The sequence below is a fragment of the Actinia tenebrosa genome, unplaced genomic scaffold (assembly GCF_029948245.1).
Source record: "Actinia tenebrosa isolate PJP-AT-01 unplaced genomic scaffold, QUT_ActTen_1.0 PGA_scaffold1__47_contigs__length_23844297, whole genome shotgun sequence".
NCBI lineage: Eukaryota > Metazoa > Cnidaria > Anthozoa > Actiniaria > Actiniidae > Actinia > Actinia tenebrosa.
In genome coordinates, this window is record NW_028292578.1 from 14,059,282 (window position 1) to 14,078,453 (window position 19,172).

The 19,172-nt window shown below is 36.1% G+C and overlaps 4 protein-coding genes and 1 non-coding gene across 5 annotated transcripts; 2 read left to right on the plus strand and 3 right to left on the minus strand.

The window, feature by feature from the left end:
• Positions 1-2,600: 2,600 nt before the first annotated feature.
• Trnan-guu (transfer RNA asparagine (anticodon GUU)) lies at positions 2,601-2,674 on the plus strand. Its single transcript has one exon. It is a non-coding gene; the product is annotated as a tRNA-Asn (tRNA).
• A 622-nt stretch (positions 2,675-3,296) lies between these two features.
• LOC116294018 (actin, non-muscle 6.2) lies at positions 3,297-6,299 on the minus strand. Its single transcript, XM_089033091.1, has 3 exons — positions 5,986-6,299; positions 5,800-5,910; positions 3,297-4,219 (listed from the first exon to the last, which is right to left on the minus strand). Exons 1-3 carry the CDS (start codon positions 6,238-6,240, stop codon positions 3,455-3,457), a joined length of 1,131 nt encoding a protein of 376 aa, XP_088889217.1. The 5' UTR covers positions 6,241-6,299; the 3' UTR covers positions 3,297-3,454.
• A 727-nt stretch (positions 6,300-7,026) lies between these two features.
• LOC116294017 (actin, cytoskeletal 1A) lies at positions 7,027-9,691 on the minus strand. Its single transcript, XM_089033094.1, has 3 exons — positions 9,375-9,691; positions 9,189-9,299; positions 7,027-8,083 (listed from the first exon to the last, which is right to left on the minus strand). Exons 1-3 carry the CDS (start codon positions 9,624-9,626, stop codon positions 7,319-7,321), a joined length of 1,128 nt encoding a protein of 375 aa, XP_088889220.1. The 5' UTR covers positions 9,627-9,691; the 3' UTR covers positions 7,027-7,318.
• Positions 9,692-11,906: 2,215 nt separating this feature from the next.
• On the plus strand, positions 11,907-14,172 carry LOC116294016 (actin, cytoskeletal 1A-like). Its single transcript, XM_089033093.1, has 3 exons — positions 11,907-12,234; positions 12,310-12,420; positions 13,213-14,172. The coding sequence occupies exons 1-3, from the start codon at positions 11,983-11,985 to the stop codon at positions 13,975-13,977; spliced, it is 1,128 nt and encodes a 375-aa protein (XP_088889219.1). The 5' UTR covers positions 11,907-11,982; the 3' UTR covers positions 13,978-14,172.
• On the minus strand, positions 14,094-18,993 carry LOC116294025 (matrilin-1). The gene is made up of 7 exons (XM_031701540.2): positions 18,633-18,993; positions 18,142-18,255; positions 17,538-17,558; positions 17,115-17,307; positions 16,632-16,793; positions 16,339-16,538; positions 14,094-15,064 (listed from the first exon to the last, which is right to left on the minus strand). The coding sequence occupies exons 1-7, from the start codon at positions 18,787-18,789 to the stop codon at positions 14,997-14,999; spliced, it is 915 nt and encodes a 304-aa protein (XP_031557400.2). The 5' UTR covers positions 18,790-18,993; the 3' UTR covers positions 14,094-14,996.
• Between the last annotated feature and the right edge of the window lie 179 nt (positions 18,994-19,172).

Consider the following 19,172-nt stretch of genomic DNA (forward strand, 5'->3'; position numbering starts at 1 on the left):
ACAAATGAAAAATAGGAGGTGGCATGGCAGCCTCAATTGATTGACACATAATGAGGGTGGGGTGGGGGTGTAAAGGTGCTTTCCATGAAATTCCTGGCATTGCAAAAAAAAAAAAAGCTTAAGACTAAAGCATCTTTCGTGAGAAGCTGAGTGGTGTTTTGCTTAGCTCATATACCTGATTTTTTCCCCTCTTATTTGCTTAAATCATATTAAATCATATATTAAATTTATTTTTGTTTTATTTTTCTTCTTATGTTATTTGATATGCTTAAATTTTGTCTTTTCTTGTCAGTTTGTAATTGTATGTAAGTTTTATTTAGTTATCATTATTTATTCTATTTATTATGATCCTAATAAGACCCAATTTATACTATTGTTAATGCAAATAGCAGCTGTCTATCTTGGTTAGCTACTACAGTTATTATAGACAGCTTGTACCCTTAAATCTGTTTATTCTTATATTTTTAAATTACAATTGTAAACAGTACTAATAATTAAAATTGATAGATTGATTGATAGATTGATTGCATCGGTATTAAGCTGGAGTGCCCTTCAAAAAGCATAAGGGTTGAGACTTCAAGCAAACCCTTGCCAAAGCACATAGATTGTGTTCTTTGACAATTAGCTCTTCTAATGCCTTACTAAATTCTAAGTGTATTTATACAAGAAGGACCTTGGAGCACTCTAAAAAGTGTAGCAGATTAGTGTGCATAAGACTAAGAGAGGTGATCAAGGCTTGAAAAATCTAGCATCTAGTTTATATTAGCAAAAAAGACTGTGTTTTATGTGCGTGGTAGGGTGCGAAGGTAGTTATAGCTTCCTTCAGCCACCTACCTCTCCATAGTCTCTCTGATTATTAGAACACATGAAAAACTGTTCTTCTTTTTTATGAGAGTAGCACTTAATGGCCAGTGGCTAACAAACCTGTGGCCCTCATTCCATAATTGAATTGGAATTTTAGAGTTGATTTTTGTGGAGGGAAGAAAACTGGAGAACCAGGAGAAAAACCCTCGAAGCACAGGAGAGAATCAACAAACAACTCTATGCACATACAACACCGAACCTGGCCAGAGGTGAGGATTTTCACCTCTATACCACCTGTGCTTCCCATAATCTCATTACTGGGGTAACTTGTAATGTTTTAATAGCATGACCCATATTCTAGCGATAGTTATACTAGCTCCTGGTCAGTTCATGGAACAGATACTAAAGATTATCTATGACATCAATCAGTGCTCAAATAAGCTTCTGAGCAACTAGGAAAGTGCTATTGCTTTTCTAATGACTTTCCCTGTTGAAATTTAAAAAATCTATTAATTTGACATTTGCAAGAAAATGTTTTCTAGATCTGGCCAATTTTTTGGTAGTATCAATGGTGTATAAATTAACAAAGTGGGTCATAGGTTTCCAAACACACAGGTAGAACTTCCTCACTTAGAAAAAAAAAGTCAATGGCAGGCAAGATTGAAACTGGGCACCCTTGGCACCAAATGATATTACGATACCTATCCCAATCCTAACCCTAAACCTAACCACTCAACTACAAAGTGATTTCGCTGGTATGCTTTCCAATTTTTGTCATATTCAAAATGATGCTTCATTATTATGTATGCACAAAGATATTTATTATTATAGAATAATATATTCTATCGTAGGACACAACTAATTCTTGGTTTGCAATCAATCCCAAAAGAGCACAATAACAAAAGGGATGTCCGCCATGTGGGAAGACATAACAAAAGAATTCATTTCAAAATCTTTTGTCAAATTCTTCCAACATGGCGGCTATGACGTCTATTGCAAACGAAGAATATCCGAATTAGTTTGCATATCGGGATTTGAATAGAATCCCCCTGACCATTCCCGTACACCACGATACTACAAATTTTACAGCAGAAATTCAAATGTTCGCTAGTCAAGAAAAGTTGATAAGTTCCAGCCCTGACTCATGAAAGTTCAATGCAAATGGAGTTATAGGTATCTAACGTAAAAGTAATATCAAAAATGTTTCATAGAGTATCATTCTTTAAGTTTAGGAATTTAAAAGAGTTTCAATCAGAATTAGCATTACTCTGCTACCTTTAAGTTTAACATTTATAGATCTACAAAATTAAACAAAGAAGGCTAAAATGAACTACTGCCTTCTCAGCTTTTCGGGATTTTACATATTTACAGCCAAAAAAATAAATATAAAATTTACATAACTGGAAAGGTTTAAAGGCTTTGAATAATTTTTTAAAACTATAACTTAAATATAACGTTATGTAAAGAGATTAAATATATATATGCCTTCGTAGTTTTTCTTTTTGGCCAGCGTTCATCATCTTCCCAAGCTTGAGATGATAAGACGAAGTATTTTCCAGTCCTCCTTCACATCTTATGCCACTGTAACGTTATCCTAAACGCTAAATTATGTTGTTTGGTTATTCAAGATCAGGTAAAATAACCAAGAAAACAAGAACTTTAAAAATCATGTTTAACTGTTATGTGTAACTGCAGAAAATGGAGATTTTGAGTTGTGTAGCCGCTGACACATGAATGAAAATGTTGAATACGTAGCTGTAATATATACAAAAAGTAGGATTATTATTTTTCAAGTTGTCTCCGTGGCGCAATCGGTTAGCGCGTTCGGCTGTTAACCGAAAGGTTGGTGGTTCGAGCCCACCCGGGGACGCATAATTTTTTTCCTTTCTTGTAATTAGGATCATCAATCGTTTTTAAAAACCCTACAGCTTGTTCCTTATATTAGTAAAATTTATATGATTTAAAATATTTCGATAATAAAAAAATATTTGATTTTATAAGTTATTCCTAATAAAGTGTAGTAAAATTCTGATATTACTGCTGTTTTATAAATAAGTCATTTGTCATGAAGAAATGCAGAGAAAAAAGTTCTAACGTTTTAAGCTTAAAGTTTTTAAAATATTTTAATAGATATAATCGTTTTATCGAATTCCAGTTGGTCAATGTCAAGTACAGAATGAAAACGAGGCTAATAGGGTTAGGATTTGGATTTTCTATATCCCGGGGAAATAGACCTCATTCGTGGTGTGACAATGTTTTCCCAATTCAGCGTGACAAACCTCCAGAGGATTCATTTTCTTTTGTTTTTACTCTTCGAAAAATTCATGAGTATCCCAAAGGATACGAAAGGAATAACGATGATATCCCTACGAGTTGCATAAAACAATAGCTCTTCATTTCCCTAGAGGTTTGTCTCGTTGAATTGGGAAAACATTGTCACACCACGAATAAGGTCTATTAATTAAATAATAAAACTAAACAATTGTTTCAAGTTTGTATCACTCGATTTTATTTGTTAGATCACCTTGTCATTCTACAACGGGACTTTTGTTTCTTGTTTATTCAGTTACGAAAGAAACGGTATACCCTGATCACTAACTACATGGGTTGGTTAGCGCGCTACTGATAAATTTACTTTAATTTGAATTCATTAGAAGCATTTGCGGTGGACAATTGAGGGACCAGATTCATCGTATTCTTGCTTGGAGATCCACATCTGTTGGAAGGTGGACAGAGAAGCGAGGATGGAGCCTCCAATCCATACAGAGTATTTCCTCTCTGGTGGAGCGATGATCTTGATCTTCATGGTTGGTGGCGCGAGAGCAGAGATTTCTTTCTGTAGACGATCAGCAATGCCAGTGAACATGGTGGTTCCACCTGACAATACAATGTTAGCGTACAGGTCCTTACGGATATCGACATCACACTTCATGATGGAGTTGTAGCATGTCTCATGGACACCAGCAGATTCCAGTCCTAAAAAGGATGGCTGGAACAGGGATTCGGGACACCGGAATCTCTCGTTTCCAATGGTGATGACTTGTCCATCAGGAAGCTCGTAGCTTTTTTCTAGAGCTGAACTGGAAGCTGCTGTCTGCATTTCTTGTTCAAAGTCAAGAGCAACATAGCAAAGCTTCTCCTTGATGTCACGGACGATTTCACGTTCGGCTGTGGTGGTGAAAGAGTAACCACGTTCTGTCAGGATCTTCATGAGATAGTCGTTCAAGTCTCTACCTGCCAGATCAAGACGAAGGATAGCATGGGGAAGAGCATAACCCTCGTAGATGGGTACTGTGTGAGAGACACCATCTCCACTGTCAAAGACAATACCAGTGGTACGACCAGAAGCATACAGGGACAAGACAGCCTGGATGGAGACATACATTGCAGGACAATTGAAGGTCTCGAACATGATCTGGAAAAAAATCCGTGGTTATTTTATGAATTAGTCATGTTATCTTATTGGATTTACCCGTTTAACCGAAAAACACTGGCGTGGCTCGTGGCTAGACGAGCTTTGGAGTGAAACGAAAGACCAATCCCCGCATCGTATACGAGCCTGTTACGTCCTTTGAGAAGGACTCTGAAAGGGTCTAATGTGTGAATATATCTTATATGAATATGTAATGTTATGTCTGGACACCATTATATTTCGTGACCTATATCAGTGCTTTGCCTAAATACTTTGTTATCGTGACTAGAGAACATACTTATTATAAAGTGCCGCATTATCAAAATACACCCAAAGCAATGATGGAACCCCTTCCATATGTCATACATATAAATAACATTTGTTATGAAATGTTCGCAAGACAAAAGGGTTTATATTTATCTTATATTTTTTTACAGAATGCGCCAATCCCAGGCTCGATTTACGTTTGTCGGCAAACATGCATTAAAACGGAATTATCTCGTCACCTCTACTGTAGTACGTTTTTCAGTTTATGGCCTTTTCAATTCTATCCTCATTTGTCCGAATAACATTCGAGTCAGTACTACAGGTTAATTATAACATTTTCCCCCCATTTATTTCTTCATTTTTAAAATGATAATGATAATAATTGCCCAAACATTAATAATCAAGATTTTAGACAACATCTCAAAATTTAGCCATGCATTCGACACAAATAAGATAGCGGGGTTTTTTTCCCTTCTCGTTATTGATCTTAAAAAGCTTTTTTATATGACTGATTTCGTGTATTTAAACGCTAAAATTAGTTTTGTATAAAGAATAATAGGATTGCAATTATCATGATCTCTGAAAGAACATGCCTGATTTAACTGAAAAAAATCGAAGAGATTTGACGTTTCCATGTCTTGATCGCTGGACGTCATTGCTCAAGATATTAATACTTAGTCAGGATTCCTATTGTTTTCCTCGTGCACCGACAATTGGTCAAAAGATTTCAGTTTCTACTAGTTGTTCTGTGGTTTTCATACCCAGCACACTAAATTGCAATTTGATTTGTGAGTGAGCCATACGCTGCCCTGGCGACATAAGGTGAATTTGAACCTTCGTTTTAAGTTGCTTTTACCAACAGACAAGGATCTGCATTTTTAATTCTATTCAAATGGCAATTTTTGGTCATCGCATCTTAGGAAAAACAAGGCAGTACAAAACCTTCTCAATCAGATTACTGCTGCGATACTATGGCTTTTATTATGGCTTATATTAAAATATATAAACTAATGTTCCACTTGATCGAATGATTTGGTAACAAAGAGTTCCAGGTATTCACTAGGCAAAGGATACGTTCAATGCCATGTCATATATGGTCGAGGTCACTATAGTATGGGGCCACGAAACTGAGCCTTTGTACTTTGCTGTTTTCTTTCAGTTCTATGATTGGCATTCCTATCCCTTTTACATCTTTAAGTTCTCGCCTTTCGGTTGCATTGTATTGTTCATGCAGATATATAAGATACGTCTGATGGAGACCAGCAAAGATAGGTGGTGTTTATAGACTAAGATGTTGTTAAAGATTATCATTTTACCTGTGTCATCTTTTCTCTGTTTGCTTTGGGGTTCAAAGGAGCTTCAGTCAGCAAAATTGGGTGTTCCTCGGGAGCTGTACGTAGTTCATTGTAGAAGGTGTGGTGCCAGATCTATCGAATGAGAAAAAAGAAACTTTTAGTCAACAAACTACAACAAGTTGTGAAGCAAATGAGTTGAAATCTTACCTTTTCCATGTCATCCCAGTTAGTGACGATTCCATGTTCGATGGGGTATTTAAGGGTCAGAATACCTCTCTTGCTCTGAGCTTCATCTCCGACATACGAGTCCTTCTGACCCATACCAACCATCACTCCTTGATGTCTTGGACGGCCAACGATGGAGGGAAAAACTGCACGAGGAGCATCATCTCCTGCAAAGCCAGCTTTACACATACCTGAACCGTTATCCAATACTACAGCAGGGGCTTCTTCGTCTTCCATGTTGCTTTGTCCCTGGGATTAAATCTCTTTGAGGAGCAATGAATGTTAATCCTGGAAGGATGCTGCACTTGTCAAAATGATGCATCTCTTGCGAGTATCACCAGTTCTATATTAAATGTCTATGCAAATATGCAAAACTTGACGGGCGCGACATACCCTGAGGCGGGTCAGTTTGTCGGTAGTTTAAGTGAACACACAAATCTATTGAAATATTTGAATTCTCTGAGTGCACACCATATATACGTGAAATAGTACTAACTCAGATTAGTAGAAATAAATGCATGTGGTTAGTGCTATTTGGCTTTTCAGCTATGTCACTGCTATCAAATTTATTGTTTTTGATTCGCGTGCTAGCTGTTTCCCGCCTTTTTCTCGAAACATGCGCAGTAAGCATCACTGAAAAATCAATCAAAAACAAAAGCTAGGTCCCAGCCTATTTAGGCTTGAAATCAGACAATCAATATAGTCATGCGATGCACGTGAAAAAAGAGGCTTCGTGTTTTAAAAGTGAAGCAGGGATGCCATAGTCAGTATATATATATATATTCTGAACTCCCATTTCAAATTCCTGGTCAATTTTTTTGTTACGTATAAACACTGAATCAATATCTAAATGTATCTCATGATCCGTTGCTACCAAAAAAATCGAAGTTATTTTAACGCCGAGAGAGTTTCAATTTCAATTTCAGTTTAAGTTTCTATGGAACCATTTATCCAACTTTTTATTTAGTTTGAAAATTATATACTCTAAGGGTTGGGTATTTTAGTTCAAATAAACTCCAGTCGTTTTTGTGATTTTTTGGCATGTTTTATTTTTATTCACATTGGGATCGATTTGATTATGCTTAACAATATTACAAAGACCTAATTGATATTGCAATCTGAGAGCAGAGAAACAAATATGCATAAATGAATGTGCACAAGTTGATATTACATTGCTTTAAGGCCTAAAATTTTTTCTTGTTGAGAATTACACCAAGGTTTGATAATTGGTTAAGAAATTTTTCAATTTTGAAGAATTCTAGAAAAAATTAGCTCAGTTCGTGTGGGTTAAGCTGCGAAGTGGGTCTTCAAGGATCTAGAAGCATTTGCGGTGAACAATTGAGGGGCCAGATTCATCGTATTCCTGCTTGGAGATCCACATCTGTTGGAAGGTGGACAGAGAAGCGAGGATGGAGCCTCCAATCCATACAGAGTATTTCCTCTCTGGTGGAGCGATGATCTTGATCTTCATGGTTGGGGGAGCGAGAGCGGTGATTTCTTTTTGCATTCGGTCAGCGATTCCTGGGAACATGCTTGATCCTCCAGACAAGACGGTGTTAGCGTACAGGTCCTTACGGATATCGACGTCGCACTTCATGATAGAGTTGTAGCATGTCTCATGGATGCCTGCAGATTCCATTCCAAGGAAGGCGGGTTGGAACATGGATTCGGGACATCGGAATCTTTCGTTGCCAATGGTGATGACTTGTCCATCAGGAAGCTCGTAGCTCTTCTCGAGAGTTGAGCTGGAGGCTGCTGTCTGCATTTCTTGTTCAAAGTCAAGAGCAACATAGCAGAGCTTCTCCTTGATGTCACGGACGATTTCACGTTCAGCTGTGGTGGTGAAAGAGTAACCACGTTCTGTCAGGATCTTCATCAAGTAGTCAGTCAAGTCGCGTCCAGCCAAGTCAAGACGAAGGATAGCATGGGGAAGAGCATAACCCTCGTAGATGGGTACTGTGTGAGAGACACCATCTCCACTGTCAAAGACAATACCAGTGGTACGACCAGAAGCATACAGGGACAAGACAGCCTGGATAGCTACGTACATAGCAGGGCTGTTGAAGGTCTCGAACATGATCTAAAAATAAAATTGACAAATGATAAGTTAATATGAAAATAATGTAAACATTTTACATTTTGGACCAAAAAAAAAAAAAAAAAAAAAAAAAAACCCGGAATTAATTTCGAAAATTTATATAAATTGCTTAATATATTTAAAACTAATCCAAAGCATATGCATATACGATATGTATAATGGATATCGTGCCATGACAGAAATTTAAATACATGACAAATGAATAGAAAAAGCAGGGGTTTTTTAAACTATATCACAAACTATATTTTATGAATATCATATCGGAGAATCGAAACAAAGTTTGTTTTCTTTCTGAAATTATTTTAAAATTACTCCAGTGGAAACTTTTTTTAAAAAAATGATAGAAGTCAAATAAAATCGGCAAAAAAGTATAGATTGCTGAAATCTCTTTTAGAATTAGTAGTTTCTACACTAAAGAGATTTCTAAAGTTTTCGGGATTCTTCAATACAGTATTAAGTTTGTCGAATTTGCTAAAAAAAAATTTCCTATATTTTTTAGTATAATAATTGTTAGATTATTTTTCCAAAACCACAAGAACATGTTATCGAATATTTCCGTGCCAAAAGATTGACCAAGAGAAAAAAATATTCAACTTTCGTGACTTTCAAATAGTTTTATTTAAATGAAGTGTTCAATTTCATCTGACCAATCAGAGCCGACTTCTCCAAATATGGATAAAGTGGAGCGAAACCTATTCAAAATTTCCATTGTGATTATTGATGTTTGTGTTGACCAAGCTGAAGGCATATGCGGTGTTGCTCAGTCAAGGGTAGTAAAAAGAAAATCCAAGTGTTTTTTGATAGAAAAAAAAAAATTTTAAGTGCGTAGAAGTAAAATACATACAGATATTTTTTCCGAATTTCATGATCATCTTTAAGCAAATGCTCTTTATGTTTTCTCGAAGCCTCACAAATCCAATACTTTATGCTTTAATCTCTTTTTTCATACTTCATTAACTTTCTTTATATGACCTAACTATGCTTTTCAGTTGTCATGAAAAAAATAAGTCCATAGAAAATAAACGCTCTAGAAAACAAAGCTTGGAGTGTGTAGGTGTTTCGTGCAGAAAAAGACAATAAGTATTACCTGTGTCATCTTTTCTCTGTTTGCTTTGGGGTTCAAAGGAGCTTCAGTCAATAAAACTGGGTGTTCCTCGGGTGCTACACGGAGTTCATTGTAGAAGGTGTGGTGCCAAATCTATCGAATGAGAAAAAAGAAACTTTTAGTCAACAAACTACAACAAGTTGTGAAGCAAATGAGTTGAAATCTTACCTTTTCCATGTCATCCCAGTTAGTGACGATTCCATGTTCGATGGGGTATTTAAGGGTCAGAATACCTCTCTTGCTCTGAGCTTCATCTCCGACATACGAGTCCTTCTGACCCATACCAACCATCACTCCTTGATGTCTTGGACGGCCAACGATGGAGGGGAAAACTGCACGAGGAGCATCATCTCCTGCAAAGCCAGCTTTGCACATACCTGAACCATTGTCTACAACAAGAGCAGCAACTTCGTCATCCATGTTGTTAATATGAAAGTTAGGAACTGATTGTTAAATTTCTTAATGCTTCTGGAATGGTCACCAATAAAATGTGATGTGCTATACAGTTAGGGTAGTGTTTATATACCCTCTCAATGTCGCCGGGGGCAGGCGTGAAAAGAGTTATTGCCATTTGCATAATTAAGACTTATATCGTGAAGCACCTGTGAGTTGCAAACAATACAATTGTTAAAACAAGAAATATGCTTGACAAAAATACCACATGTAACTATTTTAATTCACGGTTACAATTTAACAAAAATTTCTTTTTCTTTTTCAATTTTCATGGAAAAAAAGCGAGAAAAGTTTTTTATTCTACGTCACGTATTCGTGCACTTCAAATCGCCTGATGTCACGCAATGTTTTTCTGGTGAATTCTTTTTATTTCATTTCTACGTCAAATTAACATTATCTTTTATTCATTTTATGCATTCCTTATTATCTAGAGTTACTCAGTGAATAAATCTTCGTGTCATTCGCAATTTCAGTTTTAGTTGAAAATAAGAAGAAACAATTATGGAAAATTTCAGTGTTCGACAACACTCAGAAGTCACGCAATAAATAATTTTACTCCTTGAAAAAATTCTCAACATGACGTAGTTTAGAATGGATATTCTACTCTTTTCGTGAATACAAACACTTTTCATTTTACCATAATTGGACAAGCATCAAATCGAACGTAACAAGTGGAAAATCACTAGATCTTAGCAACTGACGTCACGTCGTTTATACTGAAATTATTCATGACTGCCTTCTGACTTATTGTATTCCCTTATATAGAATTTATTTGGTTTACTAGTTATGACTCAAAATCTTAAATTTATTCTAGAGTTTACGAAGTTTGGAAACTTTATTTTTGTTTGAATTTTATTCCAAAAAATGGTGAAAAAATGTATAGATATTTCGAGTGCATGGTGGGTCTGTTCTCTCTCTATTCGTAAAATAAGTTTATGAATTTGAGTAACATTATTCAGATATATAAGTGTTTAGTATTTCACGTCGATAGGAATGCAATAAAATTAAAACGTTGCAAAATGCAAAACAAAATTTCTTAAATTCTTGTTATAAAAATAAAATATTAAATTTTGAATCTAGAGCAAATTTTAATGTTCCCAGTTCAAAATGAAGGGGAAAAATTGTTTAAAAAATGATTTTACTACGATTGTTTTTAATCTGTTTGTTACCGGGAATTTATCGATTACATATCCAGCCGATGACGTGTAGGTCCTGACAATATCAGAAGTTAAACAACATTTTATTTACTGTACAGATTTGACAGACTTATAATATTTTATACTCTAATATATTTATTTGTTGTAAGCTGAAAACTTTTCTCTATATAGTGGAAATATCTGTGTGAAATTAGAAGTAGTTAGGATTGGGTTATTTTGAGGACCCTGTTTAGTCCATATAATTTCGCTAACGGAATTCAAGCTCGGAAGGATTTAGAATATGACAAAATCCATCAATCTGACATGTTAACGTTTACTCAAGTGAATCAAAAAATTGATTTATGACATCATATTAGATATTTGTTCAATTTTAGGGCTTATAATTTACAACACAGATGGAAAATCGTAAATCGTTTTTTTCCCCCATGCCTAGTAGTGACTCCAAAAAGTACCAAAACATTAAATGAATAAAATAATTTGAGTTCGTGAGCAAAGAAACTTTTATTCGCACGCAATGGCAGGTACTGTCAAAGCATTATCGAAGTGTTCCAAAAGCTTTGTTTTTTTTTATTTAAAATTTTACTATAGCTAGAGAAGTTTGCAGAAGTTTATAATGTTGAATACGAGGTGTTTTTCATCTGTTCATATTGAGTGTTTCTTAAAGTTGTATCGTTGGCTGATTTCGAGAAATCGAGAAAATACAACTATTGCATGAGTCAGAGTCGCCAGTTCATGGATGAATACAAAAATGAATTCAATGCATTTCATTTCTTTGCACTGACGCAAACATCAGCATCGAAGCATGAACTTGGCTGTAAAACAGAAAACCTAACGCCGCTATGAAAATAGGTGTTTTGGGCTGTGCAAGATTTCTGGAAGGCACCAATGCAGAGCTGTAAGCAACTCCTTTTACGGTATCAAATTCTACATACTTTTTTTATTGTGAGAGTTTGTATCGCTGGTTACGTTATGTCACACTGAGAGATGAATAATAACTCTAATTGATAACGTCATGATTCATTATGCCTCCAATGGTTTCCGTGCCACGACTGACTGCGTACCACTACACTATAAATACGCCCTGAAGCAATATTCTCATCACTTTCCTTGTGGTCTTGGACGAAGTAACATATCTTTCTATAACAAACTTATAACATTTACACAACATGGAAGACGAAGTTGCTGCTCTTGTTGTAGACAATGGTTCAGGTATGTGCAAAGCTGGCTTTGCAGGAGATGATGCTCCTCGTGCAGTTTTCCCCTCCATCGTTGGCCGTCCAAGACATCAAGGAGTGATGGTTGGTATGGGTCAGAAGGACTCGTATGTCGGAGATGAAGCTCAGAGCAAGAGAGGTATTCTGACCCTTAAATACCCCATCGAACATGGAATCGTCACTAACTGGGATGACATGGAAAAGGTAAGATTTCAACTCATTTGCTTCACAACTTGTTGTAGTTTGTTGACTAAAAGTTTCTTTTTTTTCATTCGATAGATTTGGCACCACACCTTCTACAATGAACTCCGTGTAGCACCCGAGGAACACCCAGTTTTACTGACTGAAGCTCCTTTGAACCCCAAAGCAAACAGAGAAAAGATGACACAGGTAAGTGAGAACTATTCTAAGTCCTTGAACATATTTGTAAGAGAATTTTCAAGTTTTTCCTGACCGGTATGTTATTGCAAAATACCGGCATAACTCCGAAGAAAAAGCATTGCAAAATACCTATTTGAAGCGTCGCAAATTATAGTACTAAAACAAAAATCAAAAAAACAAAAATTTTCAGCATTTATTTTAGAAACTAAGGCAGATAATCCTTGATCCTACGTAATAATTACAATTGGTGATAAAATTAAAATTCAACAGTTTGAAGAACACTTCAGTAACTTTCAAATTCTTTCTAAAACTTTTCATTTAAATAAAGAGTTGATTTCTTCCGTTGAAATATCATAAATCATAACTGTTTAACACGTGTGATTACCGGACAGTGAAGCATCAAAATGCTAATTTGCAGTATTCTAGCAAAGTAGTTGACCTTATTTGGGCATCTCATTCGTGAATGGTCAGACTTTATTTTTCAGTAACAACGCCTAATAATTACAATATCAAACCAAGCGTAGCCTAGCTATAGCTGTTATCACGAAAAGATTAAAAATTCAAGTAAAATTCCGTTCATAATTAAATAGACGAGTCTTTGCTTGTCAGCATTTCAGAAGGAAATATTAATCGAGTGATAAAAAAATCGACAGTTTTTAGTTTCGGAATTGAAGTTTGATAAAATGATTTTCATAAATCAATATTTCTTGAACAAGTAGTTTGTATATGTTGTAATCGTGTATAAGGATGTCATAGCATTATTTTTCTTATTCATTTATCATTTGTCAATTTTATTTTTAGATCATGTTCGAGACCTTCAACAGCCCTGCTATGTACGTAGCTATCCAGGCTGTCTTGTCCCTGTATGCTTCTGGTCGTACCACTGGTATTGTCTTTGACAGTGGAGATGGTGTCTCTCACACAGTACCCATCTACGAGGGTTATGCTCTTCCCCATGCTATCCTTCGTCTTGACTTGGCTGGACGTGACTTGACCGATTACCTCATGAAGATCCTGACAGAACGTGGTTACTCTTTCACCACCACAGCTGAACGTGAAATCGTCCGTGACATCAAGGAGAAGCTCTGCTATGTTGCTCTTGACTTTGAACAAGAAATGCAGACAGCAGCCTCAAGCTCAACTCTCGAGAAGAGCTACGAGCTTCCTGATGGACAAGTCATCACCATTGGCAACGAAAGATTCCGATGTCCCGAGTCCCTCTTCCAACCCGCCTTCCTTGGAATGGAATCTGCAGGCATCCATGAGACGTGCTACAACTCCATCATGAAGTGTGATGTTGATATCCGTAAGGACCTGTACGCTAACACCGTCTTGTCTGGTGGCTCCACCATGTACCCAGGAATCGCTGACCGTATGCAAAAAGAAGTCTCTGCTCTCGCTCCCCCAACCATGAAGATCAAGATCATCGCTCCACCAGAGAGGAAATACTCTGTATGGATTGGAGGCTCCATCCTCGCTTCTCTGTCCACCTTCCAACAGATGTGGATCTCCAAGCAAGAATACGATGAATCTGGCCCCTCAATTGTTCACCGCAAATGCTTCTAAACACATTCACAATCAATTGAAATTCCTGAACAGTTCCTAATATTAATAGAATGCCTTATATGACTCAAAGTCGTATTAAAAAAATCCTTAAAAATGTATCACATTGCTGAGAAAACTTGTAATTTTTTCCATGAATTCATGCCCTTTTGGCCCTAAATTGCTATTGTAGTTTTAATAAAAACACGATGATAAAAATAGTGGTCTGTTCTATTTTACTTTTCATTCCATGATCAGAGTGGTTCTCCATTAGAATCGAAGAAAAACATTACTGAAAAATCAATGCTTTTAAACTGTTAACTGATGTTTCGTGGAAAATTTAAAAACTTTACATTGGCATATTTGAATGTCCCTACCACAGGGTGCCCAACTCAATCTTTATTAGATAAAACAAATCTGAATTTAGCAAAGTGTTATTGGTTATATATTTTTAATATGATTTTAATGTTTCGTGAGTTCAATACAACGTGGGATTACGAAAATTACTTGATAGAATTTAAATAGTTATTAAAGTTAGTCATCAGTCCATCAAACCCATTGATACCAGCCATTGATACCTATGAAAGCGCCTCGGTAAGAGATAATTCCAAAAAGTAAGCTTTTTTGATACCAACAGAATTTCAGGATCAAATAAGAGTTATGCCAAAATCCTTTTCAAGCTTTCTTCGTTTTGGTCTACTAAGCTAAGGTTGAAAGAGTGCGGTTTCCAAACCATGTGCAAGCTGTGATTTACCTACATTCTGTTTATGGTTTTAGTGACTGAAAGATTTTCAACACCCCAAGATACAGGAATTCCATAGCGTAATAACTACAAACCAAGTATGAATGATAGACGTGATTTATTCAAGTCCCTTGTTTTGCCACAAATTTAACTCTAAAATATAAAATAACTTTTTAAGCGAAGCAAAATCTTTCTAGGTTACATTGAGTTTAAATATATTTTTTTCATTTTCGATATTGTATTTACATATTTGCGGTTATGATGACATCATCGCCAGTGATCAATGCCGGTTTTCGTTACCTTATATGGTTTGGTTTTGTGCACATAAACAGGACGCTGAGTTTTCCTTCCTCAAAAACCCTCCTGCGCCTGAGAAGTAAACACAATCTATTAGGGTCTTTTCCACATTACTTTCAAGATACGACTTTGATCATAGATCCCTGGTAGCAATAAGCCTGAAGCGAGATGACGTTTTACCCCCGACTCTATACCATAATAGTTTTTAAAATTCTTTCATATTAAAATTGTTGATTCCTTAGAGAATACAGGAACAATAGTCATAATCAAAGAACAAAAGCAGTGTGAAAAGGATTATGGTCTAGAGACGGGGGTAAAACGTCAACTCGCTTCGATTCAGGCTTATTACCAGAGCAGCTCGATTCAGAGGACAACACAATTAATGAATTCAAATTCTCAGAAGAGTACAATTCTATTGTTTTCAGTGTCCTCTGAATTGAGCTGCATTGAGAATATCCTGCGAGGGGTCAATATCAGGATTGGAAAATTACAGTATAATGATTGGTTATTGCCTAATAATCGCTAATATTTTCGATAGAATTTTAAAATGCCCGTTTCTGCATCTTATGAATCGCCTCATCATTCGTTTTGCTATTGATGATATACAACGTGCGCGTACAAGGTGGCTTGTCATACGGCATGCATTATTCTATCTAATATATATATTGTATGTTGCGCACAGTGCCTTATCGTATAGCCTGCAGTCATCTAATATATATGTTGCGCACAGTGTCTTATCGTATAGCCTGCAGTCATCTATCCAATATATATGTTGCGCAGTGTCTTATCGTATGGCATGTAGTAATCTATCTAATATATATGTTGCGCACAGTGTCTTATCGTATGGCATGCAGTAATCTATCCAATAATCCAATATATATATGTTGCGCAGTGTCTTATCGTATGGCATGTAGTAATCTATCTAATATATATGTTGCGCACAGTGCCTTATCGTATGGCATGCAGTGATCTATCTAATATATAAGTTGCGCACAGTGTCTTATCGTATGGAATGCAGTAATCTATCCGATATAAATGTTGCGCACAGTGTCTTATCGTATGGCATGCAGTAATCTATCTAATATGTATGTTGCGCACAGTGTCTTATCGTATGGCATGCAGTGATCTATCCAATATATATGTTGCGCACAGTGCCTTATCGTATGGCATGCAATAATCTATCCCGTATAAATGTTGCGCACAGTGTCTTATCGTATGGCATGCAGTGATCTATCCAATATATAAGTTGCGCACAGTGCCTTATCGTATGGCATGCAGTGATCTATCCAATATATATGTTGCGCATTGCTTTGCACACCTTATCCGATAAATGAACGTTTCCTTACCTAAACAAATGTTACGCACAAGCTTGTCAGTAACCAAGTCAAGAAAATTTATATCGCCAGTATAGATATTGTCTGAGGCCGGTTTGGATGCGATATCGTCCATCTGAGCACCGTCTATATATCGACCTATCCCCAAAGAGAGTATTCGAACACCTCGGGATCGTAGCTTTCTGGCTGGTGTCTTGACATCATCGCACGATCTGTGGACAGTAATACGACATTACAATATTCTAAAGACGCGTTGGGGTTTCTGTTCTTGCGTCAAGATCGAGTTAATCCAATTGTTCATATACCTTTGGTTGGTTAGGAGAACTATGACCTTGGCTTTTCTCGAAGGTCGTTTGAACATGTGATCATCAGCATAAGACAATGCTTTACCAACGCGAGGACGACCAAGTGGACACACTTGGGCCAGGTTATGGAGTCTATGGAGGACTTTCTTCTTGCAGGAGAACCTTACAAGTATTTTAGCGTTAAAGAATTAGGATGAAAGTGGAAATTTAATTTTTCGTGAAGGGCAGAAAAAAAAAAACTCAAATCAAGGGAGAAACCCAACAAAGTCTACTAACATGCGATGCGGAGTCCAGGAATTGAATCCGAGACCCCAGAGGCGAGAGGCAACGTATAATGCGTACAATTAACCTTCACTCTTTGAGATTACTTACGCAAAGCTTGATACGCATTTCCACTAAGCTCACTATTTATTCGAAAATTGAACCCGTGAACCCAGGCTTGAACAGCTCCTAAGTTTTGCCACAGTCTAATAGTCTACTAACCTATTGAAGTTGAATGCCATTTTTGGTGTTGTTCCATAAGTAACAACACTCATTTCAGTATGCTTAGGAGAAACTTTGAATCTACTGACAACTTGTCTAATGAGCCTCGATACCTCCACATCAACAAACGGTTTCCGTCTCTTTCTTGACGATACAGGAACGATGAAACCTAAATCGAGATGGGCGCTACAAACTAGAAAAATACATAAGAACGTAGAAGGCTGGTAAAACATCACAAAATATGATGAAAAAAAAAAAATTGATAATTAACGGATGATGATAATGATGACTAATGATTATAATTTATTTTGATGGTGGTGATATTCAGTGTCGTTACAATCATTCAAAAATTGTGTTGATGAAGATACATAACGATGATAACCATTTTGATGCACGAAGAACCTTAAAATTCGTTCATTTTACCTGGTCCTGTCTTTCCTTGTGCTGAAAATCATAGTAAAAAAATATTAGAAAAAAAAAAAAAAAAAAAAAAAAAAAGAATACAAATAGCAAATAAATTTGTTGTTTTACGAAATGAGGTTATCTTTTATCAATAGATTATTTTTTCATCAATATCTTTGAAAATCGTTGTATGGCTAAAAAGAACAAATAGAGATGATCACAGGTTAAGAGCTTTATATCGTTTTTATTCACGAGTTTTCATATCATATCGCGAAAGAACGAGTCCACTAGCACTAAGTAAGCGATATGATATGAAAAACGAGTGAATAAACAAGATATCAGGCCCTTAACATGTAACAATTTATTTATTATACATTTAGGATGAGCCCCTACCAGGGGGTTTGAGAGAACATGACCATCTACTTTCACGGAACAAGGGATATCATTAAATAACTTTTAGGAACCAAGGCAAAAAAATTGAAAACATTACTGGGAAACATAGGAAGGCCTTTTAATTTGGGGTCGATACTATAACAAAATTTCCAGTTTAGAGTAAAGATATATCGTATCAATATTACTGATATGATACTTTATCACACTGATATCGAACATTCAACGTACGTACCACAGGGACAGGAAGGGATGAATGGAACGCATTGTTTTGTAGCAACCAGCTTACTGTCATCTTTATGTTGCTGGTAATTTAGTGTCGGTGCTTTGCAAACTAAATGAGCGTTGACTGAAATCAAACCAGGAAGAAAAATGCGGTTAACGCGTACTTTTAAAAAAATGTAATGGTGTAATTAAACCCGCAGAAGAGTAGGATTTATCACGATGATCCCACAAAGAAACCTATGCAAAGCTGAAGGATTCGATTTGGTTTGTCGTCCAAGTAAATCATTCTGGTCCTGGCCCAGTGTTTGTGTGATCAAGTTCAGATGAATGACATAAAATAGAATAATCTGTAGTGGAAAGCGATCGTTTATTGAACTGCTAAATCATTCGTCCCTGATAAATTCTCGATTATATACGACTTTTATTCAAAAATCTATTAAATTGGCATATTTGGAAATCATAATGTATACCACAATTGATAATGAAGAACTGTTGACCTACCGCATGTCGTACTCTGTTTTAGAATGGATTTCTTTGGTTTCATGTCCTTTGCATCGTGATGTTTTTCTTGTGGAGTTGCTTTGTTGTCAAGTCCAAGAATCCCAGAAAAGATATACAAATAAATCACAGCCTGAACCCAGGGAAAACGGTGAATCATTTTTACCCAAATTTACAAGTTTTAAAAAGCAGTTTTGATTGAACGTGACAGAGGTTGATAATAAAGACGTCTATAGTTAAAAACTATAGTTTTTAAAAGGGTCATTGAACAGGTGGTGGGTTAGTTTGTTTATGTTTGCGTACATTGTTTCTCAAATTCTGTTGAGACCTGTCAAATGTTTGGAAGTCAGACTAAATAGAACAAAGATTAAAGTTAAAAAAAAAAAATCTTGAAAAACAAATAATTTTGAGGGGGAAAAAAAAAACCAGAAAAGGGAAAAAAACAATGCCCACCTTTTTCTTGATTTGAAGTGTTTTCGTAGTTGAGGATATCTCTATATCTTAATTATTATAAATATCTTTAAGATTCAAAGAATTTGCAAT

Excerpts from the sequence above, each read along its gene's own strand:
- LOC116294017 (XM_089033094.1), bottom strand. The coding sequence starts at position 9,626 with ATGGATGACGAAGTTGCTGCTCTTGTTGTAGACAATGGTTCAGGTATG. Across the intron at positions 9,300-9,374 it reads ACTGGGATGACATGGAAAAG|ATTTGGCACCACACCTTCTA; the intron begins GTAAGATTTCAA and ends CTCATTCGATAG. Across the intron at positions 8,084-9,188 it reads ACAGAGAAAAGATGACACAG|ATCATGTTCGAGACCTTCAA; the intron begins GTAATACTTATT and ends TTTTATTTTTAG.
- LOC116294018 (XM_089033091.1), bottom strand. The coding sequence starts at position 6,240 with ATGGAAGACGAAGAAGCCCCTGCTGTAGTATTGGATAACGGTTCAGGT. Across the intron at positions 5,911-5,985 it reads ACTGGGATGACATGGAAAAG|ATCTGGCACCACACCTTCTA; the intron begins GTAAGATTTCAA and ends CTCATTCGATAG. Across the intron at positions 4,220-5,799 it reads ACAGAGAAAAGATGACACAG|ATCATGTTCGAGACCTTCAA; the intron begins GTAAAATGATAA and ends ATTTTTTTCCAG.
- LOC116294025 (XM_031701540.2), bottom strand. The coding sequence starts at position 18,789 with ATGATTCACCGTTTTCCCTGGGTTCAGGCTGTGATTTATTTGTATATC. Across the intron at positions 17,559-18,141 it reads CATCCCTTCCTGTCCCTGTG|CACAAGGAAAGACAGGACCA; the intron begins GTACGTACGTTG and ends TATGATTTTCAG. Across the intron at positions 16,539-16,631 it reads GTTCTCCTAACCAACCAAAG|ATCGTGCGATGATGTCAAGA; the intron begins GTATATGAACAA and ends TACTGTCCACAG.
- LOC116294016 (XM_089033093.1), top strand. The coding sequence starts at position 11,983 with ATGGAAGACGAAGTTGCTGCTCTTGTTGTAGACAATGGTTCAGGTATG. Across the intron at positions 12,235-12,309 it reads ACTGGGATGACATGGAAAAG|ATTTGGCACCACACCTTCTA; the intron begins GTAAGATTTCAA and ends TTCATTCGATAG. Across the intron at positions 12,421-13,212 it reads ACAGAGAAAAGATGACACAG|ATCATGTTCGAGACCTTCAA; the intron begins GTAAGTGAGAAC and ends TTTTATTTTTAG.